General features: G+C 59.3%; 1 protein-coding gene across 1 annotated transcript in view; it reads right to left on the reverse strand.

Annotated features, from left to right (window-relative positions):
* LSS (lanosterol synthase) overlaps positions 1-17,810 on the reverse strand; it is a 33,952-nt gene extending 16,142 nt beyond the window's left edge. The window contains exons 1-17 of the mRNA XM_047798473.1: positions 17,694-17,810; positions 17,053-17,221; positions 15,962-16,100; positions 14,036-14,144; positions 12,772-12,893; positions 11,553-11,649; positions 9,544-9,679; positions 9,286-9,394; positions 8,663-8,781; positions 7,408-7,505; positions 7,157-7,184; positions 5,573-5,629; positions 4,918-4,989; positions 4,604-4,654; positions 3,991-4,140; positions 2,705-2,801; positions 1,929-2,034 (exon numbers count right to left, since the gene is read on the reverse strand). Of these exons, the coding sequence (XP_047654429.1) occupies positions 1,929-2,034; positions 2,705-2,801; positions 3,991-4,140; positions 4,604-4,654; positions 4,918-4,989; positions 5,573-5,629; positions 7,157-7,184; positions 7,408-7,505; positions 8,663-8,781; positions 9,286-9,394; positions 9,544-9,679; positions 11,553-11,649; positions 12,772-12,893; positions 14,036-14,144; positions 15,962-16,100; positions 17,053-17,221; positions 17,694-17,707 (1,673 nt within the window). The 5' untranslated portion in view covers positions 17,708-17,810. The remainder of the gene's footprint in view (positions 1-1,928; positions 2,035-2,704; positions 2,802-3,990; positions 4,141-4,603; positions 4,655-4,917; positions 4,990-5,572; positions 5,630-7,156; positions 7,185-7,407; positions 7,506-8,662; positions 8,782-9,285; positions 9,395-9,543; positions 9,680-11,552; positions 11,650-12,771; positions 12,894-14,035; positions 14,145-15,961; positions 16,101-17,052; positions 17,222-17,693) is intronic.
* Between the last annotated feature and the right edge of the window lie 7,164 nt (positions 17,811-24,974).

A 24,974-nucleotide genomic window follows, 5' to 3' on the forward strand; every position in this document is an offset into this window, starting at 1 on the left:
TTATTGGCTCCTCTTTACATTTTCTAATTCCTTTCTAAAGTAATCTGCATTGCTGTTTATATTTGCTTTTTATTTATTTATTTATTTATTTATTTGTCTTTTTGTCTTTTTAGGGCCGCATCCACGGCATATGGAGGTTCCCAGGCTAGGGGTCTAATTGGAGCTATAGCTGCCAGCCTACACCAGAGCCACAGCAATGCCAGATCTGAGCCGTGTCTGCGACCTACACCACAGCTCATGGCGACGCCAGATCTTTAACCCACAGAGCAAGGCCAGGGATTGAACCCGCAACCTCATGGTTCCCAGTTGCATTCATTTCTGCTGTTTATATCTGTTCTTAATTCCTTCAGTGTTTTCACGGTCTCCTTACTTGGTGTCTGTTCGACTGCAAAAGTCCTTTTCATTGTTTGCTCCTTCAGGTGAATTCTGCTCCTTTAACTGGGTATGGTTCCCACACTTCCTCATTTTGCTTGTATGTTTCTTATTCTGTTAGTTCAGAGAAATCAACTATTGCAGTCTTGGAGGGCTATTTATATGTGAGAGCACCCCTAGGTATTTTGGGAGGGCTGTTTATTTTTAGGGTGCTGTGTGTGCTTTTAGGGAGATGGAGGCAGTGGGCAGGGCTAGGAGCCAATGCCTGGTTGCTGGGCCCCTGACAGTGGCAAGGACCTGCAGGAAGAGGGCCTGGGCTGCTCCTAGTTTCAGGGTCCTGGAAGTGACAGGCCTCTTCAGACAGGGGTAGGCGCACTTGGCAGTGGCAGCCATGGGGCGTGTGCATTCGCAGGGGAGTGACAGCAGCGACGGGTGGTGCTCAGCTGCAGAGTCCTCCTCTTTGCAGCCCGAGGTGACTGGGGCCGTGGGTGCACTGCTCCCTAGCTCCTCAGGCTGTCTCCACACAGCAAAATCCAGTCCTCTCCCAGGAGCTGACCTCCAGAGCCCGAGTCTCCTGACAAGCGTCTCAGGCTGTGGTGGTACACGTGGTCTGTGTGGCTCTCACTCTGCTTTGCCCTCCTCAGTCCAGCAGCTGCTCGTTTCTCCAAGACTGAGATGCCTCCGTCTCGGCTGACCTCCCCGTCGGTTAGGTGTCTTCCCTGGTGGTGGGCTCCGTTCCTCTTTCACTGCTCCCTCTCGGGAGTGCCTTTTCTCTCTCTCTGTTTTCCTGCTGTTCTACGCAGTTGCGTGGAGGGTTTCTTGCCCCCTTTGGAGGTTTGAGGTCTCTGCCAGGGCTCTGTGGACGTTCTGTGCAGACCACTCCACACGCAGATGGGTGTTCGGTGTTTGTGGAGGAAGGTGAGCGCCACGTCTCACTCCTCCACCATACTGATCGTTCCCCACTGTTGGGGTTTTCTGGCCACCCCCATGCCGCACAGAAGTTCCTGGGCCAGGGATCAAGCCGCTGCAGTGACCACACCTGATCCTTAACCTGCTGCACCACGAGAGACTTCCTGTCCATTGTTTTTAGGACATAGTGCCATTGCACAGTTAAGGGACCACGGAAGAGCGTAACTATAAATGTCGCGTGCAACGGGAAGCCAGGGATCCATGACTCCCACCGTCGTGCTCTTTGTTGCACCACAGTGGCCGGGAGTCGGAGCCACGGTATCTCCCGGGTACCACTTCGTGTGTCTTCTTTTAGCATTACTAAGTAGATGCAAAGCGAGCTTGTTTCTGTCATAACGGTGCCACTCTGACCCCCAGCACACACACTGGCTGTACCGCAGGGCACCAAACTGGGCTCAGGAGTGTCTGAAACCCCTTCTGGTTTCACATGAGTTGTATTCCAGAGTCCCCTCCACTGATGGGCCAGCCACCCCTGAGTGAGAGAAGGGCTTGCTCTCAGTGACGCCAAGGCTGTCCAGACTCCTGACCCAGAGCTGACGGCGCCCGTCCTGCGTGGCCGAGGGCTCCGGCACCGAGGCCGCCCTTACCTGATCTCCCCAGCCCTGTGGTCTGGGAACTGATGGTGGAACTCCTGCAGCGCCTGCATCACAGATGAGGTGCATTCCACATACGTGTAGTCGATCATTATGTCCCCTGCGAAGGGAAGGGAGGCAGTGGGCTTTACAACTCAGCCGCGCAGTTCGGCCGTTCAGGCCCAGCCACGTGAGCGCACCGGAGCCTACGGCGCCTACGGGACACACCACGGAAATGTGGAAGCATCACCGGGGACCAGCCCAGTGACACGGCCCCTCCACAGTGGCCTGGAAGCCTGTGGGAGCGTGAAAGAGAAGGGCACGCCGCCGAGCTGGGCCCCACCCGGTTGAAGGAGGAGACAGACGGAGACCAGGAAGGAGGGACACAGGGATGCACGCAGGCCGCCGGAGCCACGATGCAGAGGGAGGACACAGGCAAGCGGGTCCCCACTGTCACCTCCCCGAGAGGAGCCCTCAGGAGTAGGCTGGCCGCCACAGAACACGGGAGCTAGCTGAGGCTCGGGCCAGAGGGCCAGCCTGAATCCCACCATCCGACCCCAAGCAAACTGCGGCTCTTCCACTCACAACCACGGTCACCGGACCTCAGAAGTCGAGGAGCAGAGAACACCCTGGGACGTGGGGCTCCTTAGGGCATCTGCCAACAACTGCCAGCACGCTGGCACTGCCCTCCCCCCGCCCCCCCAGGAAAAGAGCTCCAGGCTCTGGCAGGGAACCCGCCTCGGGCATGCAGGGCCCCAGGTCTCTGGCCATGTGACCGGCCAACCGCTCACCAAAGACCTCCGAGGGGTTCAGAAGCTCCAGAAGGTGTCCCCCACGCTTGGTCTCATAGGTGGCAAACCCTCCGTCGGCATTTCTCATGCTCAGCAGCTACAACCAGAGGGAGAAGGTGCTGAGAACTTACCCACGCGCTGGGCAGGTGAAGGAGCCCACAGGCCTTGGCAGGGCTTTCCAGAAATACCAAGGACTAGGGACTGAGGAGCGGGGAGCCAGCTCTCAGGTTAAACCAAGACCCTCAGGGAGTTCCCATTGCAGCGCAGCAGAAACGCATCTGACTCGGATGCATGAGGATGAAGGTTTGATCTCCGGCCTCGCTCAGTAGGTTAAGGGTTCGGCGTTGCCATGAGCTGTGGTGTAGGCCACAGATGTGGCTCGGATCCCGCCTTGCTGTGGCTGTGGTATAGGCTAGCAGCCTGGGAACCTCCATATGCCGCGGGTGCAGCCCTAAAAAAAGCAAGCAGGAGTTCCCATCGTGGCGCAGTGGTTAACGAATCCGACTAGGAACCATGAGGTTGCGGGTTCGGTCCCTGCCCTTGCTCAGTGGGTTAACGATCCAGCGTTGCCGTGAGCTGTGGTGTAGGTTGCAGATCCCGCGTTGCTGAGGCTCTGGCGTAGGCCGGGGGCTACAGCTCCATTGGACCCCTAGCCTGGGAACCTCCATATGCCGTGGGAGCGGCCCAAGAAATAGCAACAACAACAACAACAACAACAAAGACAAAAAAGACAAAAAAAAAAATCAGGACCCTCAGATGCCCAGAATGGTGGGCTGCAAACTTTATCAACCAGGTACTCGGTGACCCTGGATCATACCCAACGGGGCTCGGTCATCACTTAGAAATCCCAGGCGCGCCACCAAACCAGTGACCTCAGGTGCCCAGTGGAGACCAGCAGCCGGTGGGAGCCTCTGAACAGACAGAAGCTCGGAGGCCGCAGCAGCCGCCGAGTCAGGGCCCTCAGCCCGGCACCAGGCTGGCCCAGGACCACTTCGCACACCTGCGGGGGAAGCCCACAGCCTCCTTCCGCACAAAGTCTGTGCCCACACCCAGCCAGGACTCCCACTGGCCTCATGCAGGGTTCCCGGGTGGCCAAGAAGCTGCGTCTGAGGATGTGGCCTGTGGGCCCACAGGGTCTGCCCCGGGTGCTTGTGGGGAGAACCGCAGTGGGGAGGGGAGCACAGCTCAGCTGCAGCACCGGCGGGACAGAGGGTCTGCGGGGGGCCAGACGGCAGCCCAGAGCCCCCGGCACCCTGCAACTGGAACCCCCCACCTGGCAGCCTCACCACAGCGACAGCGTCGAAGAGCCGCTCTTGCGGGATGTGCTGGGTGATGCAGGGACAGTTTTCCTGCAGGAGAAGGACGGACTTCAAGGCCTCAGCTGTGCAGTCGGCAACAATCCAGCCGCAGTCCAGGGTGCTGAAGGGGAAGCCGCCCTGCAAGGTGCGGGGCCAGGAGTGAGGGCGGAGGTCCCACCGCCGGGGCCAAGGCGCCTGCCGTGCCTGCCCACCAGGGAGGTACAGCCACAGCTCCAAGCGCCCACATGGACGGGCCTCCGACTGCCGACACGAGGACCGCAGCCCCCGGCCACGAGACTGCAGCAGCGGCCATGTCCACGCCCTCAGGTGCTGCAGGAGCTCCCCTTCTCCCCTTGTCACTCTAGTTCACGTCCCCGCAAGCTTATGCAGTAGCCACACATACTGGTATCTGAGCGTGGGTGGGTGGGGGGCACAACTTGGCTACTGCACCTGAGCACAAGCCCTCAGGCAGGAGTGCCTTGGGGGCATCAGTGGAAGCCCATGCTGAGCACCTGTACCAATAGGAAGCCCAGGAAGCCAAGGACAGAGCCCTCCCAGAAGGCGAGGCTGCTAAGCGGGCACGCAGGGCAGACTGCGGTACCTTGCTCATCTGACGGTAGTACTTCTGGTGGTCGGGGTAGTTGTCTGGGACCTGGGTGGCATCCAGGGGGCACATGTAGAAAAAGCAGGGGGCACGTGTCACCCTCATCCGCAGACACTGGACATCAAGGGGCCAGCGTAGTGGGAGGAGCCCTCCAGGTGGCACCCACGTGGCCCACACTGCCACCCACAATCAGGGCACACCCAGAGCTCGAGAGGGCAGAGGCAAGAAGAGGCATCCCCCCCCCGGCCCCGCCGTGGGCGATGAGGACAGGGGCGGCAACCCCGTGGGAGTCGAGGACGGGGCCGGCTCACCTGTGAGACTCGGAGATACTCGTGCGCCTTCTGCAGGCAGGTCAAAAACTCAGGCCTGTGTTGTGCACCCGCCTGGTGAAGAGAAGAGAGGCTGAGGCTGTTGGTGGCACTTGCCTGCCTGGGTGGCTGGGCCCTGGACGATCCTGATGACACCTGGCCACCCCTGAAGCCAGGAACAACCCCCCACCCCCCCCGTTGTGGGGCACTCAGCTTCTCCCAACAAGTCAAAAAGCCGTGATGGAGCAACGAGGCAGGCGGGAGAGACGGTCCACATACCCCCGGCCCCTGCCCCGGCCACGGGGTCTCTGCCCCACATCAGGCAGGCCCCACGTGGCCCAGCCCCTCCCCCCAAATTCTGCCACCCCCATTCCCACCAGCCTAAAAACACATTCCTGTTTCTCTCCACGATGTGCTCAAAAGTACCTGTCACCAGCAGTTTGAGTTCTGAGAGGGGCCTGGAACCCACTCCCCCTTTGAGAGGACCCCACCACCTTGTCTGCTCCCCAGAAACATCCAAGCTGGCCTCCCGCCCAGAGAGCTGGGCGAAACCACTGCCTCGGAGCCCAGGTGAGCAGAGGGTCAGGGCCAGTGGGTGCCACGCTCGGCTGGGTGCAGGGGTGGTGGAGGCAGGAGAACGAGGCGCAGAGCCACGTACCTCCAGCAGAGCCTGGACGGCAAAGGCGGCGTCCCAGATCTGCGAGCCATTGGTGCCCTGCACAGAGGATGGCGTTACAGCAGCCGCATCGGTACCCTCCCACCACCCCACTTCCCGGACCTGATGGGCGCCTGGAGGGCCGAGCCAGGGCCTAGGGGCTTCCACCAGCTCCTGACCCCACAAGGGCCTGAGGGGCTGGTCCTGCAGGCAGATGTGGGTCAGGCACCCCCACCTGCCTTCGCCAGGCCACAGCCAGGACAGGCTCGCTCAGCAAAGCCAGGTGGGAGGACCACCGCCCATGGCCTCCACTGCTCACGCACCACCACGTGGGCAGCGGGGATGGACTGGTTACACAGAGCCCAGGCTGACTGCAGACACTGCAGCCTTGCAGGACAATGTGCAGCAAGAACGCGTGGCACCAAGAAGCCTGGCCAAGAACCCTAGCCTCAGGGCCTAACTGCCAGTCTGCAGAAAACAGGGATCAGTGCAGGCAGGGCAGACAGTCCAGGGACAAACTGCTAGGGAAAGACAGGCCCTCGGGAGACTGGAGGACAAAGGCGAGACTTCGAGGATCAGCCTCCGGATGGAATCCAGGGGCCAACGGACCCACAGCAGCCCTCGCTGGGTGCCGTGAACTGTACAGGACAGCACGGCAGTTCTCTGAGAACCAGGAGTTCCCGTGTGGCTCAGCAGGCTAAGGACCCAGCATTGTCACTGCAGCGGCTCAGGTCGCTGCTGAGGTACAGGTTCGATCCCTGGCCTGGAATTCCTTCATGCCACAGACGCCCTCATAAGCTGCAGTGCTGGATGTGCCAGAGGGCACAGGGGGCCAGCCAGGGCTCATCACCCTCCCCCACTTCGAGGGGTCAGGGAGCTGGACGTGGGGCTCCAGGCACGCCTGGCAAGGGCACCTGGGGAAGCTTTGCACTGGGCAGCGCTGGGCCCACCTGCCCATCCCAAACGACCCCAAGACAGCGCTGGAGGCGCCATGTTCCCACCCTGAGGGACTGAAGACAAAGGCCCACGGGGGCCCTGCACCCGGGTTCCCTGCCTCAGGGCCCCTCCAGCCAGGCCAGGACCACGCACAGGAAAACAAGCTGCGGGAGGCGTATCTGCAACGCCCGGATGCTAAGAACTGCCAACAGTACAAAACTGCCACACAGAGTGTCCGGGGAAGGGCCCAGGAGCGTGTCTCAGGCCCTTGAATGGGGGGGGGCTCTACAGGCGCCCAGCCTGGGCGGCAGTGAAGGGCACGGGTTCTGCTCTGACAGGATCCTACTGCTGTCCTCAAGCCCCTAGGCAGACCCGGCAGGACAGCGGCAGTCGGGCTGGTGGCCGAGGCCCTCAGCCCCGAAGTGTGGTTCGGAGGGACTCTGTGACAGACCGCTCCCCCGGGAGGCTGCAGCCCCCAGCTCTGCACCTCCCCCGGGGCCTGTCGGCGCCCCCGCCAGACAGCACACACCCCGAGGGTCCCCTCAGGTGGGGACCAGGGGACCTGCGGCCGCTGCCCTCGAGCTGACAGGGTGTTGGGAGGAGCGATGCTGGCCGCAAGGCAGCCAGCAGCTGTGGCCCCACAGCTCTTACCTGCATTTTCATGCCGTCAATGCCCAGCCTGTGAGAAGAGATCGGGGGCACAGGGCAAAGGGCAGGGGGTCAGGCCCAGAGCCCACGTCCAGAGCAACGCGCCCACTCAGCAGGGGATTCTCGAGGGCACACGCACACACCCCCATGGGACAGAGGGCCACCAGGGGAGGAGGACGCCCCTGGAAGGGCCACGCGGGGGGGCAGGGGGCCGCGCCCCCTGCCCTGCCCTCAGCCCTGCCCTCCACACTCACCACAGGTAGTCGGGGATCCTGGAGACGTGCTCCTGGAAGACGGAGGAGGCGGGCCCATCCACGTACCAGCGCACCAGCATGTTGATGGTTTTCGAGATCTGGAGGGGACGGCCCTGTCAGGGCACCTGCAGGCTTCCCGCTGGGCCCGCAGCCCTGCCCCACTGAGGCCCCGCCCCACTGAGGCCCCGCACAGCCTCGCTCTGGGCTGGCCTTCCCTCTTGCCCACGTGCTCGCTGCTTCCAGGCCTGAGATTAAGAAACCAGGCCGCAGCCCTGCCCAGGAGAGGCGGGAGGGGCCGAGGCAGCGTGCAGAGGAGGGGGAAAGACAGGCTGACCCGCAGAGGTGACGAGAGCAGAACCACCACGCGGGTGACGGGCAAGGCGGGGACGCCAAGGAGGCACCTGGGGTCCTGTGTGTCCTGAGCTCCCATAGATAATGCAGGGGACCAAGGGCGGGGCTGTCTGAGGGCTCGGGGGGCCTCGGAGGCCGGAGCCCTGCAGCAGGGCCGCGAGCTCGGGGCAGATGCTCCTGAGTCCAGATGTCCCTCCCACCGCGGGGTCCGCGGGTCAAGACCCAATTACGACGCGTCTCTAACTCGCTTTAGGCCTCGAGTCAGAGCCCACACAGCATCCGCCGCGACTGCAGGGGGAAGAGCCAGCCCCTCGGCTGGGGCAGTCGTGCTTTAGGCCCCTGGGGTACCACGAGGCCTAGAAAACACCTGGGAACAATATCGCGTGTGGGGCTCACGGCCGCTGCGCCCACCGGGCCCCCAGGGGGCCACAGTCACAGCCCATCCATAGGCTCACGACACCCCAGGGCCGCAGCCTCCCTCCCCCCAGCGCTGGCCACCGACCGCACAGCCCCAGGGGCAGAGCCAGGTCAGAAGCCCCGCAGCTCAGAGAAGCCTCGAGGCACCAAGCACCCAAGAGCCAAGAGCAGCATTCAGTTCCCGGTGTGAGGGGCAAAGGGAGGGTCCGGAGGTGCGGCGGGGGCACCAAGCCAGGAAGAGCGGCCCGCCCCACCGGCCAGAAGACTCTCAAGGGGGCCGCAAGAACCAGCGTGCCAGACACGGCGGTGGCGGCGGCAGGAGGCTGGGCCAAGCAAGGTCCCTGGAGCCCAGAGGCCTGCGTCCCAAAGGTCTGCAGCGTCCAGGAGGAAACCGCATCTCCAGGGAGACCCCCCCAGCACAGGCCTCTGGGCCACCTGCCCCCACTCGCCCGCCCCAGGCCAGACCCCCAGGGAGAGAGGCACTGACCGGGCCGATGGAGATGCACTTGGAGAAGCGGTCGTCGGCCGCGACGTGCTCGTACAGCTCCTGGGTGGCCCGCTGCCGCAGGCTGGTGCTGTGGTGGCGCTCATAGAAGTTGAGGACGGCTGGAGTGCGGTGCGGGGCCGCGTGAGCACGGACGGGTCCCGGCCGCAGGCCCGCCCGGCACGCGCCTCACGGCCGGCAATCCCGGCCCTTCCTCCCGTCCTGCCCTTGCCCTCGCCCACCCGAGCAGCCTGCCCTCGCTGGCACCCTGGCGTGTAGTCCTGCCGCCCCGCAGCCGTGCTGGGGGAGCTCCACTGCCCCTCAGTGCTGACCAGGGCGGGGCCTAGCTCCCGCCACAGGGCCTGACCACAGAACCAGTGAGGGCGGGAACACGCCAGCCTCCAGGGGGAGGCCACTGGGCCCTGAGCAGCCAGGAGGACCCCGGAGGATGCTCCTGGGTAGGGCCTCGTGGGGTCCTGCGCCTTCCCTCTGCCCGGTCCAAGGCCCTGGGCCCCGAATCCTGTTGGGGACCCCGGGCCCCAGGCAGACCTGCTGGACACGGGTGCACACGGTCGGGAGCCAACGGGACAGTGCGGGCCGGGGACCAGCCAGCCCCGGGCACCCACCGTACAGCGCGTTCAGCAGCCAGCTGTGCGGGGTGTACAGGTCATCAGGGGCCACGCTGTTCCTGTGCGCCGGCCAGTCGATGAGGCCATAGTCTTCCACGTAGAGCTCCTGGAGGGGCGGCACCCCAAGGCCAGGCCCGAATGGGCTCCTGCCCCCAGACTTGGCTCGCGGGTGCCCCGCGGCCCACCTGCTGCCCCAGCCCCCGCCCACGGTCCCAGGGACGGGAGGCGACTCGAGGGCGGCCCCAGGCTCCTGACCTGGCGGAGGCTCTGGACCAGCGGGTCCTCCTCGGCGCTCAGCCGGGTGCTGTAGCAGTAGGCCATGGGCAGGTACACCTGCCGGCAGTGGCACCAGAGCTTGGAAGGGTGCATGGGCATCCAGGTGGGAAGGAGCCTGGGGGGACAGCACGTCAGCAGGGCCCCCGCCCCCTCAGCCCGGGCCCTGGCTGCCTGCACGCAGCCGCCAGCGGGGCTCCCGGGGCCCGGCCCGCAGGAGCTGACCCCTCCTCCTGGCTCGGCTGGGCGCGCCCCAAAGCCAGGAGGCCTGGCTCCCCAGCGTTCCCAGCTGTGACAGTCATGCCACAGTAACAGAAAAGGTTCATGATGGAGACGCGGGCGGGCGGGTCTGGGGAAGCGATGCACCCACTCCGCAACTCAGCTGGAAGTTGGGCACTACTGCAAAATAAGAAGCTTATCTGAAAGCCTCCAGGACTGCCACGGCTTCGCAAGACCTGGGCCATCCTCTCTGCCGAGTCGGGCGTGAGCACAGCCCTGCCCACCTCCCAGGTGGGTGCCCTCTCCACCCTCCCCTTCTAGCCCCAGACCTCACGTGCGAGGGGCACAGGGAGGCCCCGTGAGGGTGAGCCCACCCCGCTGCTCCCAGCCCTGAGTAGGACAGGCGCCCACGGCCCCGCCACCTGCGTCTCCCCGCTCCCTCCACCTGCTTTACAGGGCATTACTACATATCGAGTGAGACGTCCAGCTTTTCCGCAGCTGGAGTGGTTCAAGGTCACCTGCCGTCTGCCCTCTAACTGTGCTCTGCAAAACCACTCCATCAGAGACTAGCAGTGTCCTCGTTACCAAGAGGCCCAGCGACCCCGGCCGGGGCTGCACTGTGTGACTGTGGACGCACAGGCAAGACGGTCCCCAACGCCAGCCTCTGTGGCTCCTCACAGAGGCCCGGGTCCGAGGTCCAGCCAGCAAGCCCGCCACTGAGGGCCACTGGAATGGCCGGGAACTCCTCCCCACCCTCCCAGGGTGGCCAGCCTGGGAGGCGGTGCCCCGCCCCCACACAGGCAGGTCTGCCCCGGAGGCGGCTGGGGCCTCGGCCTTTTCGCCAGGACCCTCCGGTCATCTCCTGACTGCCCTTCTCCTCCCGCCTCCCCTCCACCAAAGGCATCTAACACGAGGGCCCCCAACTTCCCTGAGGGCTCGTAGGGGGCCCTAACCCTGTGGACAGACCCCTGCTCCAGGGACCTCACCTCCCGAAGGGGACATCTGGCCGTTAAATGTCTGCGAATGTATTCTGGACTCGGGCCATAGCTTTCGTTAGGTATTCACAGAACGTCTTTAAAAAGTCGCTGGTTTGGAGTTTCTACTGTGCCAAAACGGGATCGGCAGCATCTCTGGAGCGTGGGGAGGCAGGTTCGATCCCTAGCCCCGCCACAGTGCGTTAAGGGTCTGGCATTGCCACATCTGTGGCACAGGTCACAACTGCACCTCAGATCTGACCCCTGGCCTGGGAGCTCCATATACCGCAGGAGGGGCCAGGAAAGAAAACAAGCAGAAACAGTTCTAGTTCACAGGTGTCGCACAATTCAGAAATGGTGTCGAGTTGGGGGAGGATTTAAACACTGCTGTGGTTGTGTGGAGAGGACAGCGCCCGTCTCTTAGCCACACACACTGGGGCATTCAGCGGGCGGGGAGGGGGCCTGGGACTGACGTCAACAACCCCCCACCCCCACCCCCACCCCGTGGAGAAAAGGCCGTGCGCGCACGCGCGCCCTGAGACCTCCTTCCCCTGCTTCTGCGGGGGCGCACCTTGTGTCCACAGCAAGACTCCAGCTTCACCTGCACCCGGGGCCTGAACCCCCAGGCAGGGCCCACCCACCTGGCACCTCCGGCCTCCCGGCAGCCCCTTCCCTCGTCTGCAGGGCTCTGCCCGAGCCTGGAGCCACCCCGCTCCAGGGAAGGGACAGTCCCGCCTCCACCTAACAGGCTGCATCGCTCTGCCTGCCCAGCCCCGGGTCGCCTGCGGGGAAGCGTACCACATCTCCGGGAGCAGGGTGTTGAGGCCTTCCCAGCTGTACACGTTCAGGACGGCCAACCAGAACTTCCCCCACGAGGGCGTGTAGAGGGCGCCGCCTGCGAGAGAACAGGCCCCCGCGGCGGTGAGGATCCAACCCCAGGAAGTCCGGGTCCCTGGGGAGGGCAGGCCTGCAGCGGCCGGGCGGAACCGACAGCCTCCCCAGCACAAGTGTGTGGAGCCCCTGCCCCGGGAAGGAGCACAGGCGGGGCGCCTCCTGGGAGGGTGCGGGGGCCCCGGGGCGCATGGGCTGGGGGCAGGGAGCCTCTCCCTCCCGGGGGCCCATCAACCATCGACCCCAACCCTTGCTCCGCCCACACCGCAGACGGGTCCCAACTGTGCCTGTGGGGACACCCCAGCAGCCCTGGTCCCAAGCACAGAGAAACGTCCTGGACCTGCTTCCCGAGGAGGCGTCAGCCCAAACCCAGGTGTGCAGAAGTCAGGGAGGCTCAGAGCCACGAGGGCAGTGCGGCCCGAGGCCCGTCCTCCCAGGCCAGGAGCAGAAAGCGGCCTTGGGACCTGACACCCGTGGGCCTGGAAGCTAACGAGGGCGTCGTCACGAGGGCAAAGCCCGTGTGGAGAAGGCAGGCTCTCCTCAGACGCGCCGGGTCACGCAGCTGGTAGGTCAGGAAAAGCTGGGCGAAGGGCCGTGCAGGGGCCGGGGGAGGGCGAGCGGGAGCCCCAGAGACGGTGGGTGCAGGGTGGCCCGGCCCCCAGGGCCCGGGGAGCCCCTGCCGTGAGCGCAGAGCAGGGCGGGCTGAGACGAGGAAAGCCACGCGGGCCGGCAGCCGGGGGCCGAGGGCAGCAGGAGCACCAGGCCGCCGATGCCCGGCAGGGCACACACGAGAGCAGGAGCAGGGGCGCTGGCAGAGCTCCGCCAGCTCCTGCCACCCAGGGACGGCTGGGCTGCCCTCTGGGAAGGCTGCGCCGGGAACACCCCGCGAGCGTCTCACCAGCCTGCGGCTGACGGGCCCTGGCCCACTTGTGAGAGCAGCAGAATTACGCGGCTGCCTTAATCCACACGCTGCCCGTGCACCGGTGAGGCCAGACACTGCCCACCTCCTTCCGCCTGACGCCTTCCTGGCTCACGGGTTTTGCTGCGCGTCCTGCTAGGACGCATTTGCGAGCACCCGCCGCGCTGAGGGAGCAGGAGCACGACGGGCGTGCCGTGCAGGGTGTACCTTTCGCGTGGAGGACGTTCCGGGCTCGCACCAGGTTGGGATCGTCGGGCCCCACGCCCAGAATCCTCAAAGACACATAGTTCAGCACGGTTCCAAACACCGTGGACTTGTCCTCGATGTGCCTACGGGAAAAGGAAACACGGAGAAAGCGACATCTTCTGGAGTTCCTGTTGTGGCTCAGCGGGTTAAGAACCTGACACAGTGTCCATGAAGATGAGGGTTCCACCCCTGGCTTTGCTCAGTGGGTTGGGGATCCGGCATTGTTGTGAGCTGTGGTGTAGGCGGCAAGCTCGGCCCACATCTGGCATTGCTGTGGCTGTGGTGTAGACCGGCAGCGGTAGCTCCAATTTGACCCCTAGCCTGGGAACCTCCATATGCCACAGGTGCAGTCGTAAAAAGAAAAAATAATAATAATAATATCTTCCATCACTTGTAAGAGATTAAGTAACCCTTTTGTGAAATTTCCTCAGAAAAATCAAAAAAAAAAAAGAAACATCCAGAGCAGTCATTCTCTCATAAGAACTCCCGCACCTCCCAGCACAACTGAGCAGTTTTGAAAGTGCCCAGCAGGACCTGCCCGGCTCCTCTGTCTACCTCCTCTGTTGGCCTGAATCAACATGGCCAGGCCCCAGGCAGTGACCACGTCCAGATCCCCCTTCACCACGACTCACAGAGCCAACTCCAGAGCAGTGTGCCAGGGCAGGAGAAGGTGCCGGCGAGATCTCGAATTGGCCTCATCACCCACAGGCCACAGAGCTGGGACCTCAAACTGGAGAGGCCCATGACCCCGTCCAGGAGGTGAGCAGGGCTGGGCTGTCCTAGGTCCCCTTAAGGAAGGCTGGTGTGGATTTAGCCGGCCCAGCATGGGCCCAAGTCCTGGCTGCCGGGCCCACAACCAGGCGGGCCAGCAGCTGACCCCCTTGGGAGGTGACTTTGCCTCAGAAAAGCAGGCTGAAAGGCGGGACAACAGCCTGGTCACCTCTCTCTGCTGCCAGCCCAGGGCGAGAACCATCTCCTGCCTTGGTGATGACAGCCAGAGGGTTTTCACTGCGGCCTGTGGGGCTCAAGAGGCGCTCAACCAGCTGTGAAACCGAGGCCCAGAAAGTGAACAGCCCTATTCTGAGACCCCAGGGCCCGGCCTGCACGCAGCCTTTGCTGGCTCGCCCCCCACCCACCCCAGGCCCACAGCGGCCCTCACCCCACCCCGGGACAGATGCATTCCTACAAAGCGCGCGCGCAGGGACGCGGGATCGGGCGCACTCACAGGCCCCAGCCGCCGTCGGGGAGCTGCGCAGACCACAGGAATCGTGTGACCTCTTCTCTGTACCCAGCCGGCAGGGGAATGCGCGCCGTGTAGCAGACGATCAGGAGGCCTGTGTGGCAGGAAGACCTTCCTCACGGGGAGCAGGCACTGACTCCTCCTCCCGAGGAGAGCCCCGTCCGCCAGGGCCTCCTTCCCGTGGAAACGCGGGCGGGCGGGGGCTATGCACAGCCCCGTCGGGGACTTTGGCCCAGGGGTCCGTGGAACAGCAGCCAGAGCACACATGACATGCACCACGTGGTGCGCGCCGAGCCCACCTGACCACTCCGGGGTCCCATGCTATCCGCCCGCCTGTAGGGGAGAAGCCCCAACGAGGCATCCCTGAGGGGGTAATGCCTACTCGCTTCTATTACAAAGCAAATGTTGTTTTATAAACATGACCCACAAAGAATCCCCAGGCCGGCCCTCTGAGCACGGTGCGCACAGGCGGTAGCCCACCCCTCTCCCCGGCCTCAGCAGCCTCAGGCCCGGCACCGAGCACGAGGCTGGGCAGCCCTGGCAGCCCCGTGTGGCGGAACAGGTGGATGCTTGACTGTGGCTCAGAGGCACGAGAGGCCCAGGCAGGCATCACCCTGGAAGGACAGAGCGCAGCGGCGACACCAGAGGCTCACAGAAGAAGAAAGGCCGCCTCCACTTGTAACAGGTACGATGGGGCGAGACAGGGAAACACACGGGCAGGAAGCAGAGCCAGTGTCGTCTCCATTTTACAGGCAAGGAAACCGAGGCACAGCTCCCAGGTGGTGGGGCTGGGGCGCAGGAGGCCCGACCCCAGAGTCAGCGGTCACCACAGTGATACCCAGCGTCACAGGGCCACCCAGTCATGACCTCCAGGGGCATTTTCCAAATTAAAGCAGAAAAAGACCAAACTTCAGCCAGCCGTGGAAGAACCGTGGCCCAGCACCCTCAAACAGGCCAGTGTCAACCTGTGCAGAGACCACATCCCAGCCTACAGCCCACGGCGGCCGAGCCCAGGGCTGCAGCAGCAAAGCCCAGCCTCAGTTCTCATGCCCACGGCCCAGACGAGGCAGCCAAGGCACGGTGACGTCTGTCAGCTTGCCCAAGGTCGGAGAAAGACAGTGCAGTCACTGCCTCCCCAGGAAGACCCCTGGGAATAGTCTCAACAGGCTCCAGCTGCGCCGAGGGACCAACGAGCCCAGTGACATGTCCCTGAGGCCAGGTCCACGGGCCCCTGGAAGGTAAGACACAGCTCGGAGCCAGGAGGCAGCACGGCCTGGCGCCAAAAGGCCTGAGGCCTGACTCCCAGTGCTGCTCCCACTAAGGGAAAAGGTCCTTCTACAGAAACTCATAGAAGGAAGTTTCCCCGATAACAAAGCTGAGCATTTCTTTAGAGAAACATTCTCAGGCTAGAGAACAGTCCTGAGTATCGAAAACAGCTCAGTGCCCTGGGGTCCAATTGTAATCCTCCAACGCAGAAGCCTAGCTTATGGCTCCCATTGGAGCTGGCCTGGCCACCTCCCCCTCAGGTGAGTTCACACGCTGGAGCTGCCCACAGGACTTGATGCCCACCCACCACCTTGCCCACCTCTGCACCCTGGCATAGGCTGGGCCCGCCCGACGCCACTGCTCTGCCTCCCCGCCCCTCAGAGCACCCTCGCTCCTTTTCAGAACACCAGCCAGCTGGGCCTTGGCTCCCAACCCCTGGCACCGACCCCAGGACAGCTCAGGCACAGGGCGCCCCTCCCCGGCTCTTGACCCTGTGGACGCCCCGCTTTTCAGCTGCTCACTCATTCACATCATAGACATTCACCAGGAGCCAGAACCAGAACAAAGCCTGGAACCAAAGCCGCCCCCGGGTGTCTGCCCCAGGGCGGCCTCGCCCTCCGGCCCCAAGAGCACCCTCCTACCTACCTGGCGTGAGGAAGAGTGGGCCACCGTAATCACCCGCCCAGTGCCCGTCCTCGGCCTGCAGGCCAGTGTAAAACGTCATCCCATTCAGAGCGCCCTCACGCGCTGTGTGGGCTTTGGGCAAATCCTTGAAGTAACTCCTCTGCAAAGGAGAGAAACGGGACGAGGCCTGAGGCGTCTTTGGCTGGGCGGGAGGGGTCTCAGCACTGAGAGTTCAAGTCAAAGGAACGAATCTGAATTACTTCGAAAGGGTCAGTTGTTTCAGTCAAAAGGCTAAAACCCTGATGATGGCTCGGCAGCCAATGACTCTGACTGGCATCCATGAGGACGCAGGTTCGATCCCTGGCCCAGCTCAGTGGGTTAAGGTTTCAGCGTTGCCGTGAGCTGTGGTGTAGAAGTGGCTCGGATCTGGCATTGCTGCGGCTGTGGCTCGGTTGGACCCCTAGCCTGGGAACCTCCATATGCCGTGGGTGTAGCCCTAAAAAGCAAAATAACCCCAATCCTGATGATGGTACTGCCCATCTCAGCAAATCAAAGAACAGTTCCTCATCCTCACGGTTTTGCTTTCCAGTCACATATCTGCAGATTTCCTCTCCATTTCTCCAAGACATCTCAGGTAAATCAGGGGCCCAAGAGGGTGGGTGGGACACAGATGCCCACCCAGACCTGGAACTCAGGCCTCTCTTGGGCAGGGGCCGTGGGATGGCATAGTGACAGGCAAACCCTATTGCTATATCCTGTTCTCTAACTGAATTTCTCATATGAAATTCACTGGATCAAAAACTTCCTGTTCTGAATCAAACCAAAGTGCAGTTTCTTACACATAACTTTGTGATAAAGGGATGGAGGCAAACCAAGGGCCCACCCCCACCAGATTCATGCTCTGCCTTTACCCCAGTTGACTCCTTTGGTGACATGTGACCCAGGTACACATGACCTGTCCCTTCTTCTTTAACAAAGAAAAAACACCCTTCACATCTAGCTGTTAAAAGCTCCTTTCTGGTTCCTGGAGCTTGTGGCTAAGCAGGGAGGCGGGCAGGTTCTGGGTCACTTCGCAGACCCTGTGTGTGTGAGGGGCAGAATCACACACTTACCGTGTCCAGTCCCAGGAGGTGAGCTTCCAGCCCAGACTGCTCTCGGCTAGGGCTTTCTTCCTCCTGAAAATATGTCCATCTCTGCCTCCCCTTCTCATTGCTGAGCCGCCAGCGGCTGAGGTCGGTGGCGGGTTCCGCTTTAACGGGTCCCCGTCTTCGACGCAGACACCTGGAACCGATCAGGCTCAAGTGAGCAGCCACCCTCCCAGCTCACTAGGTCAGAGGCCAGAGGGCGACGAACTCAGTGCTTCTCTCCAACCACCTGCACGGGACCACTGCTTCTCTTACTTGCAAAGTAAAAACCCTCTCGGCGCGCTTCCGTCTCTAAACACCCCGGAGAGCGGAGACACCTGCCTCCCCCCCCACACACACACCTACCGCCCACAGCCCCACCCGACCCCTACGCAGACCCTGCACCGGGACCCCCGGCCCCAGAAGGCCCCCGGGCGACACCGCCGAAGGAAAGCCTGCCCTTCCCGGCCCCCACCGTCCCCCGAGGCCGGTGTGCCCAGGTCTCCACAGACGCCGGCCCGGGCCGACGGCGCAGCAGCCTCGCTGGGCGCCCCCAGCCCGATGAGACCCCTTCTGAGAGCCCCGACAGCGCCCTCCCTTCTCGGGGGTCGTGGGGCGCAAGGACTCACGTGCCCTCGGTCATGACTGCTGCCGCGCCCGGCGCTGGACCTGCTACCTGCCTGCCCGCTCGCGCCCGGCGCTGGACCTGCTACCTGCCTGCCCGCTCGCGCCCTGCGCAGGCGTGCTCCTCGGCCGACGTGGAGCGCGATGGGCAGATGCCGGGACAGCCAATCAGAACGCCGTGAGGGTGGGCCGGGGGGCGCGCCCGGCTTCCTCAGAGGTGGAGCCCGGGGGGGCGGGGCCGGGGGCCGGAGGGGGCGTGGCCTGGAGGGCGGGAGCGGATGGTGGGCGGGGCCTGGAGGGGCGGGACCGCCAGTCCCAGCTGCTGAAGGAGTCAACCAGGCAGCTACCTGCTGGCAAAGCGCCGGAACGAGGCCACCGAGGGGCGCCTGAGGCTGGACTGACTCTTGAGGAGGGTCCCACCCGAGGCCTGCAGGCAGGGGGTCTGGGGAGCAGCGAGCGCCCTTAAGGAAGAGTCGGAGGCTGGAGGCTGGAGGTGCGTGAGGGCGCGAAGCGGGGGAAAGACCTCGGCTTCTGGGGGAGAAGGGGCTCTAAGGGCACCTGAGAGGAAGTGGCAGGAGAGGGGCTGAGCGGAGAGCGGCCGAGAGAGGCTGACAGGAGGGGTGAGGACAGGAGGGGAGACCACAGGCTGGTGCTGACAGGAGAGGGTGCTGTGCACCTTCAGGAGGCTGAGCCGTGTGGGGCTGGTGGGGCTCGTGGGGCTGAGGTGTCAAGTATCTCCCAGCCCAGGGGATGGAGCCACCTTGGGGGAACCTTGGCCACTCAGAGGAAGCCCTGCACTTTCCGTGTCCCCAGGGTAGGTAAAGGTGGGAAGCCGGGACTGTATGTGGAAGCGTCAAATGGAGGATGGCTGAAAGGCCTGGGGGGTAAAGTGGTTGCAGGGTGTGCAGCAGGTACCAGGGACTCGGGGGAGGTGGACACTGAGGTCCTGAAGGCGGCTCTCCCGGAACTCACAGCCAGCCTCACCATGGCTCCAGCTTCCCCACAGAAGCCCTCACGTCAGGTCGCAGCTTCCCCAGTCAGGGGAGCATTTCTGCACCCACCCCTGGGGTCCTATCCCCATCCCCATGCCAGCAAGCCAGAGGGGAAGGGGCACTTGCGAAAGGAAACACGCACTTTCCCTTTGTGGAATATCAGGCTGCTCGACGGTCAGTAAGGGACGCTTGCCTCTTCCTCTCCCAGTTCAGAAACCAATGAAGAAGACACATCCACTCAGATACCAAAATACCAGCCTTGCCACAGAGAAAAAGCTAGTTTGGAGGACGTGGCTTAGATGGACTATCAAGATGGCTAGCTACTTCCACCCCTAAATCAGACGCATACACTCCTGGCCTCTGGCCCAGGGGGACAACTGCAGCCTCCACAGAGCTGCTCCAAGCACCGTGCCGCCAAGTGCCGATTGAGAAGATGCCTGTTAGCTCACCCCAGAAAGTGTACCCAGGGAAGCCTGAGCACACTTGACCCTGTCTGTTCTCCGCAGTTCACCCATTCACACTTCCCTGGGAGTGGAAAAAAGGCTGGAATTTTTTCTTCAAGGACGTTCCTCCATGTGGAAACACAAAACATGGGAGTAAGGGCTCCAGCCTTCATGGACATCTCAAACTCTGATTCTGGGCAAGCTAAGGGAGGAAAAAGCTTTCAAAACCTGGAGGAGGGTTTGAGTTTTGTTGGACTGGACTGGACTGGACTTTTTTCATCTTTTTTAGGGCCGCACCCACAGCATATGAAGTTCCCAGGCTAGGGGTTGAATCAGAGCCACAGCTGCTGGCGTATGCCACAGCCCTGTGCCAAGGCTCCAGCAGCACAGGATCCAAGCGACATCTGTGACCTATACCAAAGCTCACAGCAATCTTGGATACTTAACCCACTGAGCAGGGCCAGGGATCAAACCCACATCCTCATGGATACTAATCAGGTTCATTACACCTGAGCCACAACGGGAACTCCTGGACTGGACTTTTTAGGCGCGAAACAGTAATCCTCTTTTAAAAAATTTTAAGGTAGGAGTTCCTGTTTTGGCTCAGTGGGTTAGGGACCTGATGTTATCTCTGTGATGATGCGGGTTTGATCTCTGGCCTTAGTGGATTATGGATCCCACATGGCTGCAAACTGCAGTGTGGGCCTCAGCTGCAGCTCTGATTTGACCCCCTGGCACTGGAACGTCCATATGCTCCAGGTGTGGCCATTTAAAAAAAAAGGAAACACCCGTAAAATCTGTCTGACAATTCATGGATAAGAGTCTCTAGGGACAATCATGAGACAATGCTTTGCTCTTGCACCCTACCAATGCCAGCTTGTTTGATAAACAGGATACAGAGGACTGAGGTTTTGGGCATGAGTGGTTGGGCATATGGTAGTGTCACTTGCTGAAGTAGAGAAGATTTGGGGAAGATTTTCAACTTAGATTAATGATACATTGGGATAGAAATGCCTATTAGACATTCAAGCGGATAGGGCAAATAGCTGGTATTCAAGAGAGAGGTATTTGGGCTGTTTCAGGTGATGTCTGTGAACATAAAGACTAGATGAAATCAACTAGGGTGTGCGAATTCCAAAGAATTTCCAGGATGAGTCCTGGGGCACCGATCATTTCTAGCATAGGAGTGGCTACAGAAAAAAAGAAAAACTAGGGGAATGTGGAGTCAGGGAAGCCAAGTGAAGAATGGTGGTCCGTGCAGAAGTTTTAAAGGGATTGTAAAACGAGGTCTGAAAATTGGTAACTAAATGTGGCAAGACAACTTGGTGGTGACTGACAATCTCAGGAGATGTGAGAAGACCAGCGGCAGTAAAAAAGGGTGGGGGTGGGGGTTCCAGTTAAACATGTCAGACTGAGCACAGGCATTGACCTCCATTTCCCACCTAAACCCTACTTACATAAATAAAAGAGATAAAATTGCACAGTAAAAGAATGGGAAAGGAAGCACCAGTAAACAAGAGAGGTCACAAAATTAGAGAGGCCAGGAATGTAAAGAGGAGTCATAACAGACTTAGAAAGCCAGAGAAAGCTGAACACCATGTACAGGGGTGAAGCTGTTGAGAAAAGAGATCATTCTTATCAACGAACCCCAGGAAGGTACAGAAATTCAAACTAGTATAAAGCTTGAATCAAAAGCAATGTGACGGGGAGTTCCTGTTACGGCGTAGAAGAAATGAATCCGACTAGCATCCATGAGGATGAGCGTTTGATCCCTGGCACTCGCTCAGTGGGTCGGGGATCGGGCACTGCCCTGAGCTGTGGTGTAGGTGGCAGATGTGGCTCGGATCCCGAGTTGCTGGGGCTGTGGTGTAGGCAGGCAGCTGTAGCTCCGATTCAACCCGTAGCCTGGGAACTTCGCAGCCCTAAAAAGCAAAAAAAAAAAAAGTGGCAATAGATTCCCTACTTGGGTGGAAGCCTGAAGCAGTTGAGTGTGAACTCGGGCACAAGGGATAGCTGATGGCTGCTGACAGCAGGAGGGTTGTGTCAAAGTCTCCACTCATATGGGAGTCCCACTTCTCCCGTTCAGCCATGGAGCTTCAGGCAACAGGAAGACTTTTCTGGAGTGAATGGCACCCAAAAAAGACCTACGAACGTTGGCAGCTGGGACCCAGCAGAAAGCAGAGAAGCCTATCAGCTGGTAGGATATATCGGTTGGCACAGAATTTCCAGCAAGCTCCTCGGGGCTCCAAGGTCAACCTGAGCCAGATATTCAAGGAAAACCTCTACTGTGAAAGGCAACAGAACACACAGAAAAAGGAAATGCTGAGGAATGGAGATGACCGAAAGTTGTGGGAGACGACTCGGACTAAAGCAAATCCCTCCAGAGATAGGCTGTTTCGCTCGTGAAAGAAGAACCCTAGGACACACTCTTTCCCTCCTTGCCTTCTCTCTTTCTGTGCTTATCACCAATTAGCAAACCAAACATTTTGCATATTTATCTTATTTACTGCCCATCTCGTCACTAAATATAAGCCCTGTAAGAGCTGAAATTTGTTTCATTTGTTGCCATAGCTCCAGTACCTGGAATAATGCCTGGCATGTAATAAACACTCCAAAAGTATATACCGAATAATGAATGAATGAAGAGGAGTCAGTCTCGAAATAAGAAACATTAGGAAAAAAGACTCTTAAATTAAAAATACGGCAGAAATTCTTTAAACATTTTTTAAAACTTTTTTATTGAAGTTATAGTTGGGGTACAATATTATGTAAGTTATAGGTGTACAATATAGAGAATCATAATATGGGAGCAGTTTTAAAGTCACTGTAACATTAAAGTCACTATAATGGAGATAAAACAGAAATTTTAGGAAAGTAGCATAAAAGGATAAAGACAATAAAAATTGAAGAGAAATGAAAATTGGAACATCAATATAGGCGGTCAAACATCTGAATATTAGGAGTTCCAAAGGGAAATCGTGGAGGGGAAGATTGTATTAAATAGTTTCCAAAAATTTCCAGAATTGTGGAAAATTTTCCAGATTAAAAAGCATGGGAGACATTTTCCAAAGACCCCTGCAACAGCTCCCATTTCACAGGCTCTTCTACAGTGTGGTCTTAGCACTCATCCCCATTGAGAAATAGGACCTCTGTCCCATCCATGGAATCTATAACCAGATGCGTGAAACCAATTCAATGCAGTGGAAGTAATCCTGCACAGATTCCAAAGCTGGGCTTGCATTTTGCTCACTAGAGTACCTGCACCTAAAGCCCTGAGACGCCACGTGAGAAGTCCTATCTGAGGCCACCTTGCTGTAAGGAAGCCAAGACACATAGTGAAGACACACATAGATACTCAGGTTGAAAGCCCCAGCTGAGGCTTTAGCTACATCACCAGCCAACTTTGTAAGTGAGCTGTCTTGGACATCCATCCAGTCTAGTCGAGACTTTAGATAACCACAGTCCCAGCTAATACCTGTCTGAAGCTGCACGAGAATGCCCAAGAGAAAGCTGCCCAGCCTACCCTTCCCAAATTTAAGCTATAGTTGGTTTTTTGGTTGGTTGGTTGGTTACACAGCAATAACTACAGGAAAAAAGCACTACTGTCTGCCCAGCACAATAAATAGGGACTAGGGGAGGGGACCAATACATCAAGCAGGTTGTTGAGAAATTTGAGACGACCAGGGATAGGGATGATCTTGAAAACTTCCAGCAACAGAAAACGAACAAAAATACAGGGGAAAGAGTTCCAATTTAAAATTCTATTTCCATTCAAAAGAGGCCTCTAACATAAGGGTAGAAATAAAGACATTTTAGATAAGCAAGCTCAGAAGGCTGCTGAAAGATGAGCTCCATCAAAATGAGAAAGCAAACCAAGGCAGAAAAAAATAATGTAACTCGGAATCCACGAAATATCCAAGCTGTATCACAAAGATGGTTTCCCAGAGGGTCATGAACAAAAGAAAATGAAGCCAGCACATCCCCTGATGCACATGACAATACTGAGTGGAGCTTGACACTTGGTGAGGAAAGGTCTGGGTTAAGCAGGGCGAGGAACACAGAAAACCGAACAAGTGAAAAACAAGGCAATTGACTCCAGGAAAAACAGAGAGTTGTGCCTAAAGGATATGTAATCATAAATCAGTCCAGGGGGGTTCCCGTTGTGGCTCAGCAGGTTAAGAACCTGATGTTGTCTTTGTGAGGATGCAGGTTCAACCCCTGGCCTTGTTCAGTGGGTTAAGGATCCAGTGTTGCCGTAAGCTATTGCACAGGTCACAGGCTCATCTGGAATCCTGTGTTGTCATGGCTGTGGCCTAGGCCTGGAGCTGTAGCTCTAATTTGCCCCCTGGCCTGGGAACGTCCATATGCTGCGGGTGCAGCTGTAAAAAGAAAAAAATAACAAAGAATGAAAAAATAAACCAGTAGCAAACAGTATTAACATAGTCATACTGAACTGTGAATGCAGATTTCAGCTAACATCTTAAACTGCTTGCGAGGCTAGTGGGAGAGGAAATGTGGTGTGCACGCTGTGGGTGACACACCTTGCGGGGTATGAGAGGTAACCCATTTTCTATCACTGGAAATCAGTAGATAAGATCTAAAAATAGCACTGCTTAAGTCTTTTTTTTTTTTTTTTTTTTTTTAATAGCTACACCCACAGCATATGGAAGTTCCTGGGCCAGGGACTGAATCCAAGTCGTGGCTGTGACCTATGCCACAGATGTAGCAATGCTGGATCCTTTAACCCACTTTGCTGAGCTAGGAATTGAACTTGTACCCCCATAGCAACCTAAGCCACTGCAGTCAGATTCATAACCCACTATACCACAGTGGGAGCTCCTAAGTCTTTATTGATAAACATGAAGTTAATCACTGGAGAAATCCCTGTAAAAGCTCATCAGTGTTTGTTCTGGGGAGGTAGGGTTGGGCTTGCAGACTTGGTGGTACAAGGATGAGGAAGTTCTGCTCCTAGTACTTCTTTTTTTCCCTCGGTGAAAACATTTCTCTAGGAATGATGGAGATTTGAAGAGAATGAGATATGAAAGAGGCTTCTCAGAGAATCTAAGGGATGTAGGATACAGTAGGGAGATCCTGAGTGCCAGCTTGCACACATGACCCAGCATCACCAAGTCTCTGAACACCTCTCTCTCTGTACATGGCTCAGCTGCCTCTCCCACACCAGCTGTCGCAGACTCAGGTCAAGGTCAGACCCTTCCCCTTCACTGGACGGCCGTGGCAACGCCCTCTCCCGATTCAGGCCTTGTCTTGCTGATGTTCCCCACATGCAATTTTTAAAATAAAATGTGCCCAGATCTCCTCCTCCATCCTCCAACAGCTGATTCCCACAGCACTCACGGGAAGGCAGCGAGGGTCTCTGTGGTCTGGTCCATCCCCTCACCGGGCAAGACTGCCAAGCCGGTGCCTCCAGGCTCCCCCTCCCCCGGGCCGGTAGACTCTCCTCAGCGGTCCCCTGCCTTCCTCCCCGGGAATTTTGCTCCCTCCTCCCCCCAGCCCCCTTATCCTCCTCGGCTTCCAATCCGGGCACATGCCCGTGCCTCAGAGAGCCAAGTACAGATACAGTTGACCCGGTACACCTGTTGGCTCTCGGAGGCGTGAGCGGGGCGGGCCCGGTGGGCAGGATTCCCTGCGCCTGCGTCATCCCCGCTCTAAAGATCTGGGGCACGTCAAGGACGGTAACTTCTGCCAAGACCTCAAGTGACCGCTGGTGCCCACAGAAGTGTAGGAGCGTGTGTTAGTGGACAGTCAGAAGAGCTCATGGAACAGGTGAGAGCGTCAAAGACATGACACAGGAGGAGACAGCCTCTCACTCTGAAAACTGAGGAAGACCTCA

The sequence above is a fragment of the Phacochoerus africanus genome, chromosome 1 (genome assembly GCF_016906955.1).
Source record: "Phacochoerus africanus isolate WHEZ1 chromosome 1, ROS_Pafr_v1, whole genome shotgun sequence".
Classification (NCBI taxonomy): domain Eukaryota; kingdom Metazoa; phylum Chordata; class Mammalia; order Artiodactyla; family Suidae; genus Phacochoerus; species Phacochoerus africanus.